The following is a 16,206-nucleotide window of genomic DNA, read 5'->3' as shown; positions in this document are numbered from 1 at the left end:
AGTGGTGGTAAATGGAGTCAAATCCAGTTGGCGTCCCGTCACAAGTGGTGTTCCCCAGGGCGCAGTACTGGCGCCGGTCCTGTTCAATATCTTCATTGATGATCTGGAGGAGGGGATCGAGTGCACCCTCAGTAAGTTTGCAGATGACACCACGTTGGGTGGAAGTGTCGATCTGCTGGAGGGTAGGAAGGCCCTGCAGAGGGACCTGGACAGGCTGGATCGTTGGGCCGGGGCCAACTGTATGAGGTTGAACAAGGCTCAGTGCCAGGTCCTGCACTTGGGTCACAATAATCCCATGCAACGCTACAGGCTGGGGGAGGAGTGGCTGGAGAGCTGCCTGGCAGAAAAGGACCTGGGGGTGTTGGCTGACAGCCGCCTGAACATGAGCCAGCAGTGTGCTCAGGTGGCCAAGAGGGCCAATGGCATCTTGGCTTGTATCAGGAATAGTGTGGCCAGCAGGACCAGGGAGGCGATAGTGCCCCTGTACTCGGCACTGGTGAGGCCGCACATCGAGTACTGTGTTCAGTTTTGGGCCCTTCACTACAAGAAGGACATCGAGGTGCTGGAGCGTGTCCAGAGGAGGGCAACGAAGTTGGTGATGGGTCTAGAGCACAAGTCTTATGAGGAGTGGCTGAGGGAACTGGGGTTGTTTAGTCTGGAGAAGAGGAGGCTGAGGGGAGACCTTATTGCTCTCTACAACTACCTGAAAGGAGGCTGTAGCGAGGTGGGGGTCGGTCACTTCTCCCAAGTAACGAGTGATAGGACGAGAGGAAACAGCCTCAAGCTGCACCAGGGGAGGTTTAGGTTAGATATTAGGAAAAACTTCTTCACCGAAAGGGTGGTCAAGCATTGGAACAGGCTGCCCAGGGAAGTGGTTGAGTCTCCATCCCTAGAGGTATTTAAAGAACAGATAGATGTGGTGCTCGAGGACACGGTATAGATGGACTTGGCAGTGATAGGTTAATGGTTGGACTCGATGATCTTAAGGGTCTTTTCCAACCTTGACGATTCTATGATTCTATGAAGAGATGCTGTCCTTGGACAAAAACCTACGCTGCCCTCTTCCAGCTGCAAAGCAAGCTGGAAACTTGTCTCATTATTCCCACTGCTGTTTTTCTTCACAGGAACCAAGACATGAAGGACTGAGAAAGAGGAAAGCTGAGGACTTCACATAACACAAGCTTTCAACAGCTCTGCTCCACCCTCAGCTGAGGTGTGTGATAAAGGAGAGCTATTGTCAGGGAGGTGGGAAAGGGGGTGAAACATCTTTGTCATAAGCAAGGAGAAGCTGACACGTATCCATTACCTCCCTTCTCCTCAGATACGTCAGAGGCAAGAGCGGGCTGTCATCTCCTCAGGAAGATACCAAAAGATGCAGAAGAATTAGGCAATAATAAAGAAAGAATCACCAAATTCTACAGAAATTAAAAAAAATAATCCAGAAGAGAATTCTAAATTTAATCTCTGACCACAAACTCACCCCCAAAAGTGATTTTGAGGTATTCTTTCTATAGAGGTGTTACATGCATTTTTGCTTGTTTAACTCCTGTCCTGATCACACACAGTCCGTATACACTCGTGACTGTGTACACACCATACTATCTTAACCTAAGAGCAGACCAGCAAAATGCAAAAGTCTACCAAGCCATAGGTATTTGATGCTGAATGCATTAAGCAGCTCAAGAACACCTTGAAAGCTCTTGGTTTTGAGACGTCTAGGTGAAATGAACAACAACTTTGCCAGCCTACACATGGTTGTGTAGGAAGATTATTACGGCTCCTGACTGATTAGCTAAACTGTCTCTGGGAAATAAAAAATAAAAATCCTCACAATTTGACAACTGTGCAAACAGACATCATACAAAGAACTAACTTAAAAGGGAGAACACCATGATAGAGTTTGTTTAAAGAGATTACCAGTAAAAAGTGCAAAGTGCATCTTCTCACACAGATGGGTACCATGGTTTCAGTGAGCAGTAGTTTGGGTAAGAAAAGGCAGATTCCACCAGCTTTCTTATTTCTGCATTTGATATTTACAGCAGGAAAACTAAAATTTGATAATGAAGTTACTAAGTGTAAGCAAATATCCAAATCTAGGCTATTCTCAGACCCTTAGGTCTTCATTAAAAATTGGAAAAGACTAGTCCAAACCATTCACTGATTCCTAAAAGGAAGCACAAAGCATTGGTTGGTTTATTAGGATTATTTTTACAGTACATATTACATTTTTATATATATGCCTGCTACTGCAAAACGCTTGTTTTAACCTGCTATCAATAAACAATGGGGATTAGTTATATGAACCACAAGTCAGAAAGGTCTGTGCAAGCATCAGTGATGGAAAAATTTAGATCCCACTGTCTGAAACATCCTTCCTTTCATTAAAACCAAATTAAGAGCAATTTACCATTTCCTCTACTTTGATAAGACTCTTTTACATTTTACTCTTCAGAGACTTCTGGAATTCCTGCTGAAGCTTATTCCCCTGTTTGGAATCAGCTTCAGTTTATGTTTCTCAAGCAGTAGGTAGGTGTTGCTGAGTTTCAATTCTGAAACCCAAGTAGAGATTGAATGAAAACAGATTTGTGAAAATTAATCTCTCTACGCCAAAGCAAGCTTTAAGAAAAAAAAACAAACCATGCTTCACTGTGAACTTGTATTTTTGCTTTTCTGTTAGTTTTAGAAACAGAGCAAGATACGTCTTAAACTACATTTTCCTTACCTGGAAAATTAATAGGCATAAGCAGTGGCTTGCCGTTTTACAAACTGTTTAATTGGATATTACACTTATGACAATAGATTTTTTTTTCTTTTATTCTTACCATTTCAACTGATCCATCTTTTGGATAATACAGAAGTTCATAACGCCGGAAGAGTGAAGCATTTGGGTCATACCATTCAGCAGTGAAAGCAAATCTGTCATCTTGACTCTGGAAAAAGAAAAGGGGGGGAAGAGGGCTATTACAGAAAGCATATGTGTTTTATATGTAAACACACACAAATGAAAAACTTCCTTGCATTTGTTAACAGAAAAATAAAAAAAAATCACTAGTAAATGCACTTGCGCACTCTGCATATCATCTTCTGCTTACCACAGCTGGTGACACCTTTTCACTTCTTAGCTATCACCTTTTAAGTACGATGGAAACAGTATGGCAGTTTTCCAGGCAATCTCGAAACTTATTCCGATTTCATCAGTCATGAAATGTGGACTGTTGTAGAATTTGTTGTTACACTTCTTAACTTTGTGAAAATATTTGATTTACGTTCATTTGTTAAAAAGAATGTGTTAGCTCACAACTAAATTACAGAATCTCACAATTAAATTATAGAATCTTAACACATTTTCTACATATCCTACAAGAAAACACTTCCCTCTTCCTGAGCAGTCATATCTGAACTCCTGTTAATGAGGAGATAAACATATTCAAGTTAAGGACAACATTAGTTTGATTCACTACTTAACTTCCTGAAACTTACATAAAGCATAAATAGCCCGATCTCATTTACAACTCATTTTCTCCCCCTAAGGAGCATGAAAAGAAAGCTAGACTGCAGCAATTCTAAAACCGTAGCTACATGCGTAGCTTCTCTGCACTCCTCATCCTTCAGAGGATAACCCCCTACAGGAAAGTAAGCACAAAGGCGATGCAATGCATGTGGACGTGCAGTTCTAACACCTCTTAGTGGTACGTTTGTTAGATATTGATACTGCAATATCTGTTATTTGATAGCTGTTACATGGAGCTCTACATTTTTATTTTCCACACCTCCTCTAAATCTGATTGCTGCTCCTGAGGGTAAGCACGGTCTTGTCACAGGCTTCCACTCTTTAGATGTATCTGTACTCTTCTTACACATCTTAAACATTTAGGTAGCACTGGGACTTCAAGTTGCAGCCATGTTGTCGGCCTTTTTAGTCCTTCAGATTTTAGAAAACAGCAACACTTCAGTTGTTTCAAAGACTGCTCAATAAGCAACAGGACAGAAAGTGTTCCTGTGGGCTTCCATGACTGTTCTGGAACACCAGCAAGAAAAGAATCATTATCTTTTTCCTAGTGAGTGCAAGCCTATAGATATTTAAAAAAAAAAAACAAAACAAAACAACAAACAAACCAAACAAAAAACCTAAACGAAACCAACCAACCAACCAAAAAAACCCAAACAACAACAGTGATCTTGCTTTTGTTGTCAGCACGTTTTTTCTTTCAGCATCTTTACCCTAAAACCGACTTAGGACCAAGTGCTTTTGCAGGTTGAAGTCCTAACATAAGCAGCAGCAGGAAAGAATGAGATAATGAAGAACAATTTCAGAATTTTACAACGTGATGAATACTTGTACCTGTTCAGTTAAAAGCATCATGGCAAGTGCCCCACCCTCCTGTCAGCCCTTATCGTACTCCTACACTGCAAAACGGAGATATGATTGTATCACAGAAACACTCACTCAGTGGGGCACCACAGTGCTCTGTAAAGGGTGCAAAGCTTTCATTTCTAACTGTAGAAGTCTGTACAGCACTGAAAGCTTTATTTACATGAGCTACTTTAACTTCTGTGTTATCTCTACACTACACACTGCAGCCTTTGACAATACTTAAACTCATGTTTTAGGTGCAGCATCCAGCACAAAAACTCCCTCGGGACTTAGCCTGGTTTCTGGCCCTTACTTAGGCTAGACATGCTTGTGTCTTCAATGCTACTGCCATCGTTCTGGAGGTATGTAAGCCAGAACAAAGTCTTTCTTATGTCAAAACTCACACCTTAGTTTTCCTACATAGGTGTGTCGTTGGCAATAAGCAATAATAAGAGTTGGCATACAATAATAAATGACTGATTTCAACCTTGATCTTAAATACACTCATACTGCTGGAAGACAAGACAAAACATTTGGTTAATTAATTTGGCCATCATCTTGTCAAGGATGGATGGTATAGAGAAGCACTTCTCTACCAAGGAGGTTGTCTAAAAAGAAACACGGTCCTGTTTCTAGAGTACTACCCCCAGAAGTTGACTAACGACGTATGAAATAAAAAAGGTGCACCATCCTTAATCAATGCCTCCTCATAACATGAAGACATATATAACTGCATTACTTCATGCTACTTATTTCATACTATAGTATCACTTTCAAATGTATTTTCTAGGTAGCAGTTGCCAGAGAAGCTACTAATTTCCATTGAAGCGAAACTTCCAAAATTTCCAAATGCTTACTTGCCTTGGGGAAGTAATGTATTTATGTGAACAAGCAAAGAAAACACCATTAGATTTTTCACTTAGTCACCAGTATCAGTCATCGGCACCTTCATGTTTACAGCGAGAAACTACATTGTGTGTCTAGTCTGCTGAGGAATTGGTCTGCCTTTTTTTTTTTTTTCTTTTAACGCAACCTTGGTTTTAAGATCTGTTTGAAATTCATTTTATAAGATCTTACTCAATATCTGAGCTATTCATATTTGTTATTCAGCAAGCTCTGCTGGCCACTGCTTCTTATTCAGCTGAATGGCAGAAATGACCATTCTGTATTATCTTCTTTTAGCATTGTAAGCAAAGGCAAGGTAATAAATGCTACTTAGACTTGAAAAACACTGCAGAGCTACCCCCCAAATGCCCAGTAATGTTATCTGTAAGCAGGAAAATTTGAATCAATTATTATTTTGTATCTGGAAAATACGGAGAGCTAACAGTTTTCTAAAACAACCAAAACAAGTCTGTAAAGCTTATCCTGGGCCATAACCAGAATTTCCTCTGCTTTATGGACATAAAATTATCACAATAAATATTTCTAAATGCAGAGAACAATATCAGAATAAAACTTAAGAGCTTATGGGAAACACTGTAAAAAAAATTGGAAATGGATTATCTTTGTGAACAGGTAGATAGTTTCAGAGGCATGCACTGCAATGTAAAGAAATTGAATATTAAAAACATACTGAAAACCTTGCCAAACAAGTATAATGTAAAACACAGCAGGACTGCAATTTTACTATTGCAGATTCATGCACATAGTCTTAAAATAGATAGAAGACAATCCTGAATACAGTCATGACATGGAGTAATGTGAACATATTCTAGTGAGCGCTCACCAGGCGTCACTGTAAAACTGCCACTCCAAGCCATCAAAAACACCAACCAATTTAAAATCATAAGTTTTAAAAAGTGAGTACATATTAATCTCATAATACATATTTTTAAATGAGAACCGAGACTTTTATTTACTTATTTAATGGAGGAGTAGGATTTTGAAGGCAAAAACCAAACGCAAAAGCCTGTCCACTTCCTATCACAAATTGTAAGGATCGCAATAAAATTTTAAGTCTTCACAGCCCTGGAATTACCTTTCCTGAACCTTTACTTTCAATCAACTTACTGCTCAATCAACAGAACTGGTACAGCAAACAACTTTCTTACGTACCCTTTCACTAGCGTGCCCTAGGCTGCAATGTGGGAAGGAGTCTCAAAGATGAGAAAGTACTATGGGAGACACGCTAAGTTTCATCCGTGGCTTCTGTTCATCCTCCTAACAAAGGCAACTCAGAGAGAAAATAATTGTCCAGAGTAAAGTGATTACAGACCAGGGATGACCTGTCAGTGTTCAACACACCATACTGCTCTGGACCAACGCCGAGTCCTGAATGGGGAAGATTTCACAGCCCTTGATCAGAGAGCCCCTGCACCTATTCCCCCAGGAGATGGCTGAAACATGTTAGTCACTAGTGAAATCACATCACTGTGAGCAGCTCGAGTAACATCAAATCAAGTTAATCTATAAATACATTATAACTCAGAAAATTCTTGCTTTAAAGCATTAGTTTCCATTCATTTCTGTACTGTACCCTCATTAAAATCACACATAGCCTCTGCTCTCATGACTACGCAATTAACCAAGCAATACCTAATGGGGGAGAAATAATTTTTCATAACTTTTCATATCAGTGGAGAAATTACCAGCATTAAAAAACCTAGCAGTGACTGTGCACTTTATATTTCCATTCTGATAGTTTTAGAGTAGCTGCCTTCAGCTCAATTTTTACAGCCCATTTCCATGGTAAAATCTAGGGCCACTGCAATCAGTGTCAAGAGTTCACCTACTGTGAATATGGAAAGAATAATCTTTTTCTTTCTTCCTCCTTTTACAAGCTGCATGGAAAAACATTTGGATGCATGTGTAGGTTTTGCTAGCTTATGCTTTTTTGTTTATATTAGTATGTGTGAATATGCAGTAGGATGACTGTGCACAAGAAACATTTATTGAAGTACAGCTGAATTAAAAAAATTACATTTTGTACTTAGTTCTGAAAGCGATGGGGGAAGCAGTCATTCTTAGCTAGCATGGGACTAAGTTCTAGAAGGGAAATCCAAGCATTTATGAAAGAACTGTGCTCACAAAAACCTCTGCTGCAGAGGGAAACGGTTTGCCTGGAACATAGCTGCCAAGGAAGCTCATAAGCAGAAAGCAGAACATTTAGCAAGCTGGCCAGGAAATGATCTCTTGTCCTGTGAACCTTTTAGCCTTGCAAAGGGCTTCTGTTCTGCAATAACAAAAGCAGATCTTCCAAAGGTTTTCATGAGAAGCAACAGCGGTAGAACAGCAGCTCTGGGACTAAGGAACTTGCATGGGAAGGTGGAGAAACAATTTTATCCCTCCGGTCTAAACTAGGCAGAACATACATCTGGATTTGGTTTTCCCAGCTTCAAGATGCCTCCTGACTGCCACGCTATTTTACTGTTCTGGGGTGAGTACTTCCGTCCTCTTCCCCTAGTGTTGACTAGAAATTTCATCCTAGAGTTTCTCTTACAATGGAGAACACAGGGAACACAGGGAATCAGGAGCCACAGAATTTTTTTTTCTCCTGGTCATATGCACTCTCAGACTTATCACAGTCTAATGGAAAGGAGTTTAGATGATTCCCCTCACTATTATAGGGGCAACATATTTTTACTAAGATCCTGACTTTCTTTTTTCCATTATACAGATAATTCTGTCCCATCTGTAAGCTTAAAGTTAGTATGAAAAGTATGCCAGTTTGTCCCTTCATGCTTTTGAGCTGTAATCTCTGTGATCTATAACTGACTGGAAACAACTACCTGGGCTTAAACTAGTTATCAGACGGTGATGTACCATAAGCCCTTCAGCTTACTACTCAAGAAAATTTCACATGAAACAGTATCAAAGTATTTCTTAAAATTAGAAAAGCCCTGAGGTATCTAGAAAGTGCATTTTTATATGCTATTAGCAATCTGGTCTCTGTGAGGCTTATACACGCTATCAGGAACTTCAACATGCATGACAAACTTGACACAGACTCACGGCCTGCTGCCCACGTATTTACAAATTCAGGAGTCATCAAGAGTATTGCTACGTTTTAAGTGGGCAGCTTCGTGTCTGCTGCTCCTTCGATTTTCTCAGTGACTCAGTGTCTCTGAAATCAGACCAGAGAGAAAAAGCACCAAAGGACCTGAATCAACTCCCAACCAAGCAATAAAAAGACTGCACAAATCTCAGTAAAAGCTGAATCAGAGCGAAAAGGATCCATCTTGATATCGGTATTCTATATTTTGTAAAACTCTGTGCTGTCACAGGGAAAACCTGCGGTCAAGCACGGATCTTAAGAATCAAGCTGTTTCTATGAAAATCACTGGGAAGAGGATGGACCAGCACACAGGAACCGTTCTCGCATTGAACGGGTATTTCTCCTAATACACCAAAAAATCTTTCTGGAAAGATTGCCCTGAAACTTCCTAAAATTCTGGCAATAATTGTAAGAGAAACATTTCTTTCACAACCTGGCCCCCGCAAACCAGGCTGGTGGCACTGTGAAAAATATTTTGAAAGAGCAAAAATACTTTTATAAAAAAATGAGATGGTATCATGGGACACGGATACAAATAATTTAAAAACTTTTCAGGTGAAGATATCATGAGGCTGACTGACTCCAACACCAGGTAGTCTGCTTGTGCATTAACATGAACTTAGCTTACGCTTTTAGAAAAAAAAGAGGAAAAAGTCACACATGTATGCGACTTTGCCGACCACTCTCTTTGGCAAAAAATAGAATTTGTTGAAATGGCCAGTCAACAGGTATCTTTCTCCTTGTTCTTCCTCTTTGTAGGTTCTACAAAAAAATAACTATTGCCATTTGTATTGGTGCATTCCTTAGACAGATGCTGGCCTCATGCTCTTCAGACGGCAGGCTGAAGTGGGGGACCTGACCAGCTGCCTTTGTCAAGAACATTACTCTCAGAATTGGGTCCATAAGTTATTGTTGTAGATGTATGATCAACCTCTAATAGCAGGTATCTAAGTCCTGTTACGAATTATTTGAAACAGTTCCTCAAAGCTCATAAATCAGTGATCACTCATCTTCCAGACCAATCACCACTTCAGATTTAACTCTACTCTCTAATCCTGAAGAGGACTTCAGCACAGATGAAAAGAAAGTCACTGATAAACTCCTAGTCTGAGGAGCAAGAGTCACGAATTTCAGCCAGATCTATCTCCACCTTCCTCAAAGGCAGCTACTCACAGTCTTATACTCCCCCAGCAGGCCACAGATAAAAGCGTTGTCACAGTATCACCTGCTTTCTTAAGAGCCCCAGAAATACTTTGGTTGCTTTAAATGGTTCACTTATTAGCTTTCCTGTTCTCCCACTCTAACGACTGGCTAGCTTTGCTTTACTTTCAGCTGAATGCTTTTAGGTACATCTGTCTAGGGAACTGCAGGCCCAGCAGTACACCCAACTTTCCAAGTAGCACCGAGCGCTCGGGAATTCAGAACACCAGACAAAAAACCGTAACTCCAATTAGCTTTAAAGATGGTTTCAACCACTGGGTTAGGAGTGCTGCTCTTTCATGTAAGGACATTTTAAATGTGACGGTCTCCTGCAGATAAATCTATAAAGCTGAAAAAGGAAAATCAAAAACATTTAAAACAAATTGGAAACTCTACAAAAATGTTACATAAAAAGTCAAGACATCAAATGGGACATGTCAAGCTCTTCATGGACTTCTGTGCAATCTCAGGCAAGTCAACTTAACCTTTTGTGCATCCTTTTCTCCAGCTGCAACAAAATCCTTATTCTGGGAGGGCCTGCCACTCCGGGCACTAGTAAATAAAAGGGATACTTGCATTATAAAAGCTGTAAGGCAATTCTAGCTTATACAAAACAGACAGCTTAACTTCCTCTTATACAAGCTATGCCTGGACCACTACAGTGAGATGTGTCTCAGTGAGTAAAGGAGCGGTTAGCAAAATGGATGGTGTCACTTCATCACAGTGCAAAGCACTTGCTTTTTCATCAAACACCTCTATCTTCGTAGTTTCCAGGCACTGTATGCCCTTCAGTCTGAGCGAACAAGAAGGACAGTATGTTTAACTACAACAGGCAATAATCTTAAGCAAATAAACTTCCCAACCACTATTCTCTGCCTTTCTTTAGGACTACTTGTCATTACTGAATGACAAGTACTTCTGCAAGTACAAGAAATAATGAGGCCTTGTTCTCTATACTCATGTTTCTCACCTCTCTGACCACAGCATCACTTCAGCTCAGGCATTTAATAAAGGCTCACACCCACCTGGATTCTCTGATGTCTAACTAGGCTTGAGCTCACACTGAAGTCTTTCTTTAAAGATGCCTTAGAGGGTTTCTTCCCCCTCCCCGTTCTTGTGAAACCTGGAGGAACATCATTATCCTTCTGCCAGATCTGACTGAAATCTGCCAGTAAATTTAAACTTCCCGGGGGGGAAACTTAGTGGTCGGATACACCAACAGACTGTGATCACACAAACTTTGGCTTTCTGAGGCAAACAGGCTGAAAGCAGCTGTATGAAAAATTCTGTTTGCACACTACAAGTAACTTTCCATCATCAATAATTTGTTAAAAGAAAAATCTCCATTTGTGAAAGAAAAGGGAAAGGGAAAAAAGTGCAGAAGTAGCTAAGCCATTAAATGCTAGTGACAATTTTGCAAGACAGAAACAAGAGACTTCAGACATATGGGTGGTATTTAACAAATAACATTCTGAGTGGCAGAAAGTGCTCTCATTTTCAGCATTGTAATGCACCTTAAATCCCAAAATGAATCCTCAGCAGTGCATGCTTATTAAATTGTGTTATTCAACCCATCTTCTACCTTCACAGTTCCTATAACACAGGATATTTTCCAGGCAAAACTCAAATCCACAACACTGTGTAGACAGAGCACTCAATTAGTTCTGCCTCTTAAAACTCATTTTCCTCCTCGTCTTCTATTCATGTTCCTGACACATGAGCTCGTATGATTTTTAGAACTCCAATTTTGCAGCCCCCTCGCTGCTGTTGGTCCTCACACCACTTTCTCAACGGGCCTTTCTTTAGTCAAAAAATAAAATCAAAAGATCACTTTTCAAATGAAGAAACATCTGGCAACTGCAATTTCCATGACAATGTCTTGACTACAGACAATTCTCCATCTAAACCTCATATTCAGAAGCTCACTGGTGAATTTTGTAAGCATATCTCTTTTTATCCTCCCCTTGTAGAAAGCAAATCCTGCCTATTGAAAATTTCACACAAATTCTAGACAACTGTTTCAAATTAATGAAGTATTGATTAAATAATTAAAATTCTTCATCATCTTTGGAAATCTATTAAGTGAGTCAAACACTCGACTGCATTTACATTTACCCTCCTGCAAATAGGTCCTTTAGATCCACCGTTATCTGACTCCCGGTGTTACTGGTACCTAGGCCTCTCAGATGCATCTTGGGCTATATATGTTCACACGGCTATTGCTGCCTGGACCATCTGTTGCCAAGTAACATGGGGATACTTCTGTCTCTGTAGCACTAACCGAGTGAATCTTCCTCTTCGACTGGGATCGCAGTTCAGTAAATCATCCCCATATGCTCAGGGGTCATGATGAACACATCTCTAGAAGGCTGAAGGCCCCACATTTTCTTCTCAGATTTAGGAATCTGCAATCCCACCTCACATCAGCAAAATTATCTTGCTGTTCTGTCAATTTACTAAGCAAGAAATCTTCTTTTACTACAAGATTATGTAAATTCTGTACGCTTCCTATGAAGTGTGTAGGCATGATTAGTGTAACCTATTCTTTTTTTTCCACAGTCTTTCATATAAGAGAATTAAGAATTCAAATCCTAACCATTAACTCCAATCCTCTGCAATTACATGTTATAGTTAAGTACTTAGTTACAGGATTCATGTTATTTTTCTAATTAGGGAACACAATTTCTCTAAAACACATGAAGGATGCCATACTGCTGTTCACTGCTCTGCAAAGACAGGTTTAGCTTTAGAAGACCAGCTAAACCGTGTCTTTAGGGGAATATGTCCCCATTTAATGCACGTTTATAAAGCTATAGATCATAAGTTATATTATTGTACTCTTAATTACATGATCACAGGTAATTCCTCTAAGAGTAGTCAGTAGTGCTCAGCATGTGCCTATCTGCCTCCACTAACTCAAGAAGGGTCTGACAGTGATTTTAGCCAAAGCAGAGCTGTTCTGTGACTCAGGACAGCATTTGTAACACAAGTCATCTCACATAATTCCATTTGAGCATAAAGTTTAGGTGCTTTGCACCTAATCGTTCAGTAGCGGCAGAACTAATGCTGCTATGGTCAGCTGCCGAATGCTGGGTCTCTGACTTTGAACTATGAGGTTAGTGTCTGCATGTGATCCCAGAAAGGGAAACAGGGCTACACATACACTGAACTACCTGTGCACATCCCGTTACAAGATCCAACCTACACTGTACTTACAGGAAAAACATTTCTGAAAGGCTCAAAACTTGGCCCAACATTGAAGTTGATGGCAATACTCAAAGGTAGTCTTCTTTTATAGAGACCATTCCTCTGGCAAACTTTCAGCTTTCAAGTTCCCATCTTTTCAGAACCAAAGCTCTTCAGAGGAACACTGAATTTATTTTTTTTTAATTAGGATTCTGAAATGTTTTCAATTTTTCCAATTTTTTCCCCCACACATTCTTATTCAAGTCTTCTATTAAATTTTCAACCTCCAGTAGAATCTGTCTGGAAAATTTCAAGCAGAATGGTTAAAATTTCAGAAAGTTAAGAGCAGCTGGAAGTAGAGGTTTGAAAGGAAACACCTACAAATCCTGAACCAAAGCTGTCAACTGCACTTCAAAGTAGTATAATGCCTACAGTATCTTCAGATTATCTCAGCTCATAATAAATCTTCTGAAAAGCGTTTTTAACAAAACCCAGTTGGTTGCCTTGGAATCACAGCTGAGGGAGAGAGGGTCCTTCAGCCAGCCGATACCATGAGTATTAGCTCCCAGGAGTTTGTGTGAATGCTCTAAAGACCACACATGCAGCATCCACCTTGAACAGTCGGAGCTTATAACGGTCAAGTAACAATTTATGATCCTATGAAGTAGACAAACAGCTCTGCCGACATGTTTCTTATTCACTACAGACTTATTCACTATGTACTACAGACAGCATTTTGTCTGCACTACTACTGTTTAACCAAATATTGACATTAAAAGACTATTTTTTCTCAGATTGTGTCAAATATTAATTCTAAGGTAGTTGGACTAAATCTAGATTTCAGCTAGTAGAGATGTCGTGGTCATATATCCTTTATTCTGAAGTCAGACTAATGACAAGCTACATGTGAACAGAAGTTCTCATGATAAAAGCTGTTCAACAACTTCCCATTAGTAAAGTTGTCAAAAATTAAAAACTTCTGTGGGGCAGAGGAAGCAAAGTGGGTAAATATAATCATGTTCTTAAACTCTGCCAATCCTAACGGGCTTTTACAGGTTCAGCTTATGAAGATTTGTTCCACAAGTCAAAGATTTATTTCTCTCCCAGAGCACAGGACTTTTGTCATCACAGTTTTGAGCAGACTACGTTATTCCCCAGGGATGTGAAGGTCTCTGCTGGATGCAAACAGTGACTGAGAGATTCCAATCCCATACACAGTTTTGGTCAAGTTGCTTAGTTCCACCTTCACAGCTGCCCTCTGCATTAGTGCATTTGATGTTCAGCATTTTTTAAAAAAAAAGAGGCTATATTTCCCACTTTATCCATTTGTAAAACGGGAATACATCATCATCATTCTTTTCACGGAAGGATAGCGAGATTTAATAGCTAAAATATCCATACTATTTAGGCATCATAAATCCCCCTTGGTTTTGCCAAACACATGGCAGAGGCAGCTCATCCTCATCTCCTGCTTCTGCAAACCCTTCATGGCAGCACAGGAACCAGAGGCCTGAAGAAGAGGTTAGAAAGGGCTGCTAACGCTGCCCAGCCCGCTGCCTCTGCAGTTGCCACCAGGAACCACCGCTAGTCCAGAATGTCAGTAGCTGCAAGGACTGGATCCAGACCACAGTTCTGCTCCTCCTCCCCAGTGATTTGGGCATGTTCAGACTTACAGGCCATGGTTCAGTTACCAAAGAGCCTACTGTAACAGAGAGCACCAGACAGGGCCAGGACAGCATTGCTACTACGGAACTAGTTGTTTTCATCCAGCATAAGGCAGTCCTGCTCCTAGATACTATAATCAGAGAAAGAGTACATAGAAAGGATAAAAATAAGGGGATACTAAGTTTAGTGAAAGATCATACTTAAATGTGCATGTGTTCATGTGGAAGAATAGGTATACAGCATCAAGCATGCAGGCCCACATCTCCCCCCTTCCCACGTGTAGACATCCCTTATATGTGGCTCTTTCCAAGCGTGTTAGAATATTCTGCAGAAAAAGTGTGGTTTTTTAAAAATAATTAAGGTAGTTAAAGTTATTGAAGAATCCCATGCAAACAAAGAACATGCAACAGGCTCTCTGGAACATGTCTCCGGAGAGAGCCACTTCTTTGTAAATACAGGAGCACCCTCTGGTGCTCAAAGACAGGTTGAGCACCTTATTGAAACCTCAAGAATTAACTTCTGAAACGATCAGTAAGAAGCCGTCTCTGTTTGCTACCTCTTCCTAGTGCACTATGCCTCAAAATTAGTAACCTTGTAAGAGGATGTAGAAATGCCTAAATTATAAAGCACAGATCACCGCAGCCTGGGTGATAAAGTCCTTTCACGTAGGAGAACTGCTGACGCATGGGCACGTGGCCTTCTTCAATACCCAGCCTCCAAAAATGCCCATGCCGCATGTTTTAAATGAACATCAGAGCTGTCCACTCCAGGACAACTTGCAAGGGCCACCTCACAGAGTTTCTCTCATACTGGGAACATAATTCTCTATTAGGCATTACTGTGAGAAAAAAAAGAATTTCTACCTTTTCTATGTGCTCCTCTGGTCAGAGGATATTCTCGTTATACATGCAAATACTTGCTAAGCTCTCGTTCTTAGTATTAAGCTGCGGTACTGTGTTCCAAAGCTCAGCTATACAAAATTTACTACTTTTATCAAACCTTACGCTGTTTTTTCTTTCCATTTTGTTGGCTGGGAGAGAACTCCTGGGTTCCACCCACAAAACGCTACTGAGTGACCTTGGCATGTTGCTCAGGCACCAGTGCCTCTGGTTTCCATCTGTGTAAGGACAGACGTGAACACAAAATAGTTTGGGAGGATTAGGCCAAGCACAGTGCTTACTTCCAGGAAATAGTACTTTTGGTGATTATTCCTAGTAGCCACAATTATAGGTAAAGGTCAATGTTGATGGAAAAAGCCCTCTTCAGACTCACAGCAATAGGTGTTCCCTACTACCACTGTTTCTCACCAGCCAGTTAATGATTAACAGAGTATCCCACCTGGATATACTTGATCACAGTAATATTTTAGAAACTGACACTAAAATGCTCAACTGAACAGCCAAAAACACTTCTCGGAGGCGCACTAGTCCCTTGGCTTAAATGAAACAGACATTATCAAAAAGAAAAAGAGAAAAGGTTCCGTTTATAGCGTTCAGCCACTGGCCACCAAGACAGTCAGGGGCTGGAGAACACCACACATGAGACGAGGCCGGGAGAACCGAGCCTGCTCAGCTTGGAAAAGGCTGAGGGTGACCTTACTGCTCTCTACAGCTACCTAACTGAAAGACACCAAAAAGACAGAGCTAGACTCTTCTTGAACGTGCACAGTGATAGCTAAAAATGCGAAGGACACAAGTTGAAACATGGGACATTCCAGTTGCATATTAGGGAAAAAAAAATTTCCCAAGAGGGTGGTCAAACACTGGCCCAGGCTGCCCAGAGGAGGTGTGCAATCTCCATCTTT

The 16,206-nt window shown here is 40.5% G+C and overlaps 1 protein-coding gene across 5 annotated transcripts in view; it reads right to left on the bottom strand.

Moving 5' to 3' along the window:
• NME7 (NME/NM23 family member 7) overlaps positions 1-16,206 on the bottom strand; it is a 94,781-nt gene that overhangs the window by 72,865 nt on the left and 5,710 nt on the right. For 4 of the 5 annotated variants that reach the window (XM_087759540.1, XM_087759544.1, XM_087759543.1 and 1 more), the window contains exon 2: positions 2,823-2,930. In XM_087759540.1, the coding sequence (XP_087615666.1) occupies positions 2,823-2,930 (108 nt within the window). Of the gene's footprint in view, positions 1-2,822; positions 2,931-3,770; positions 4,019-16,206 lie in introns of all 5 variants that reach the window. The other variant, XM_087759542.1, reaches the window with a different exon arrangement.

This window comes from Nipponia nippon, unplaced genomic scaffold, assembly GCF_047370975.1.
Source record: "Nipponia nippon isolate SJK-2023a ecotype South Korea unplaced genomic scaffold, ASM4737097v1 scaffold_2, whole genome shotgun sequence".
Taxonomy (NCBI): Eukaryota; Metazoa; Chordata; class Aves; order Pelecaniformes; family Threskiornithidae; genus Nipponia; species Nipponia nippon.
This window is presented reverse-complemented; position numbering and strand designations above follow the sequence as displayed.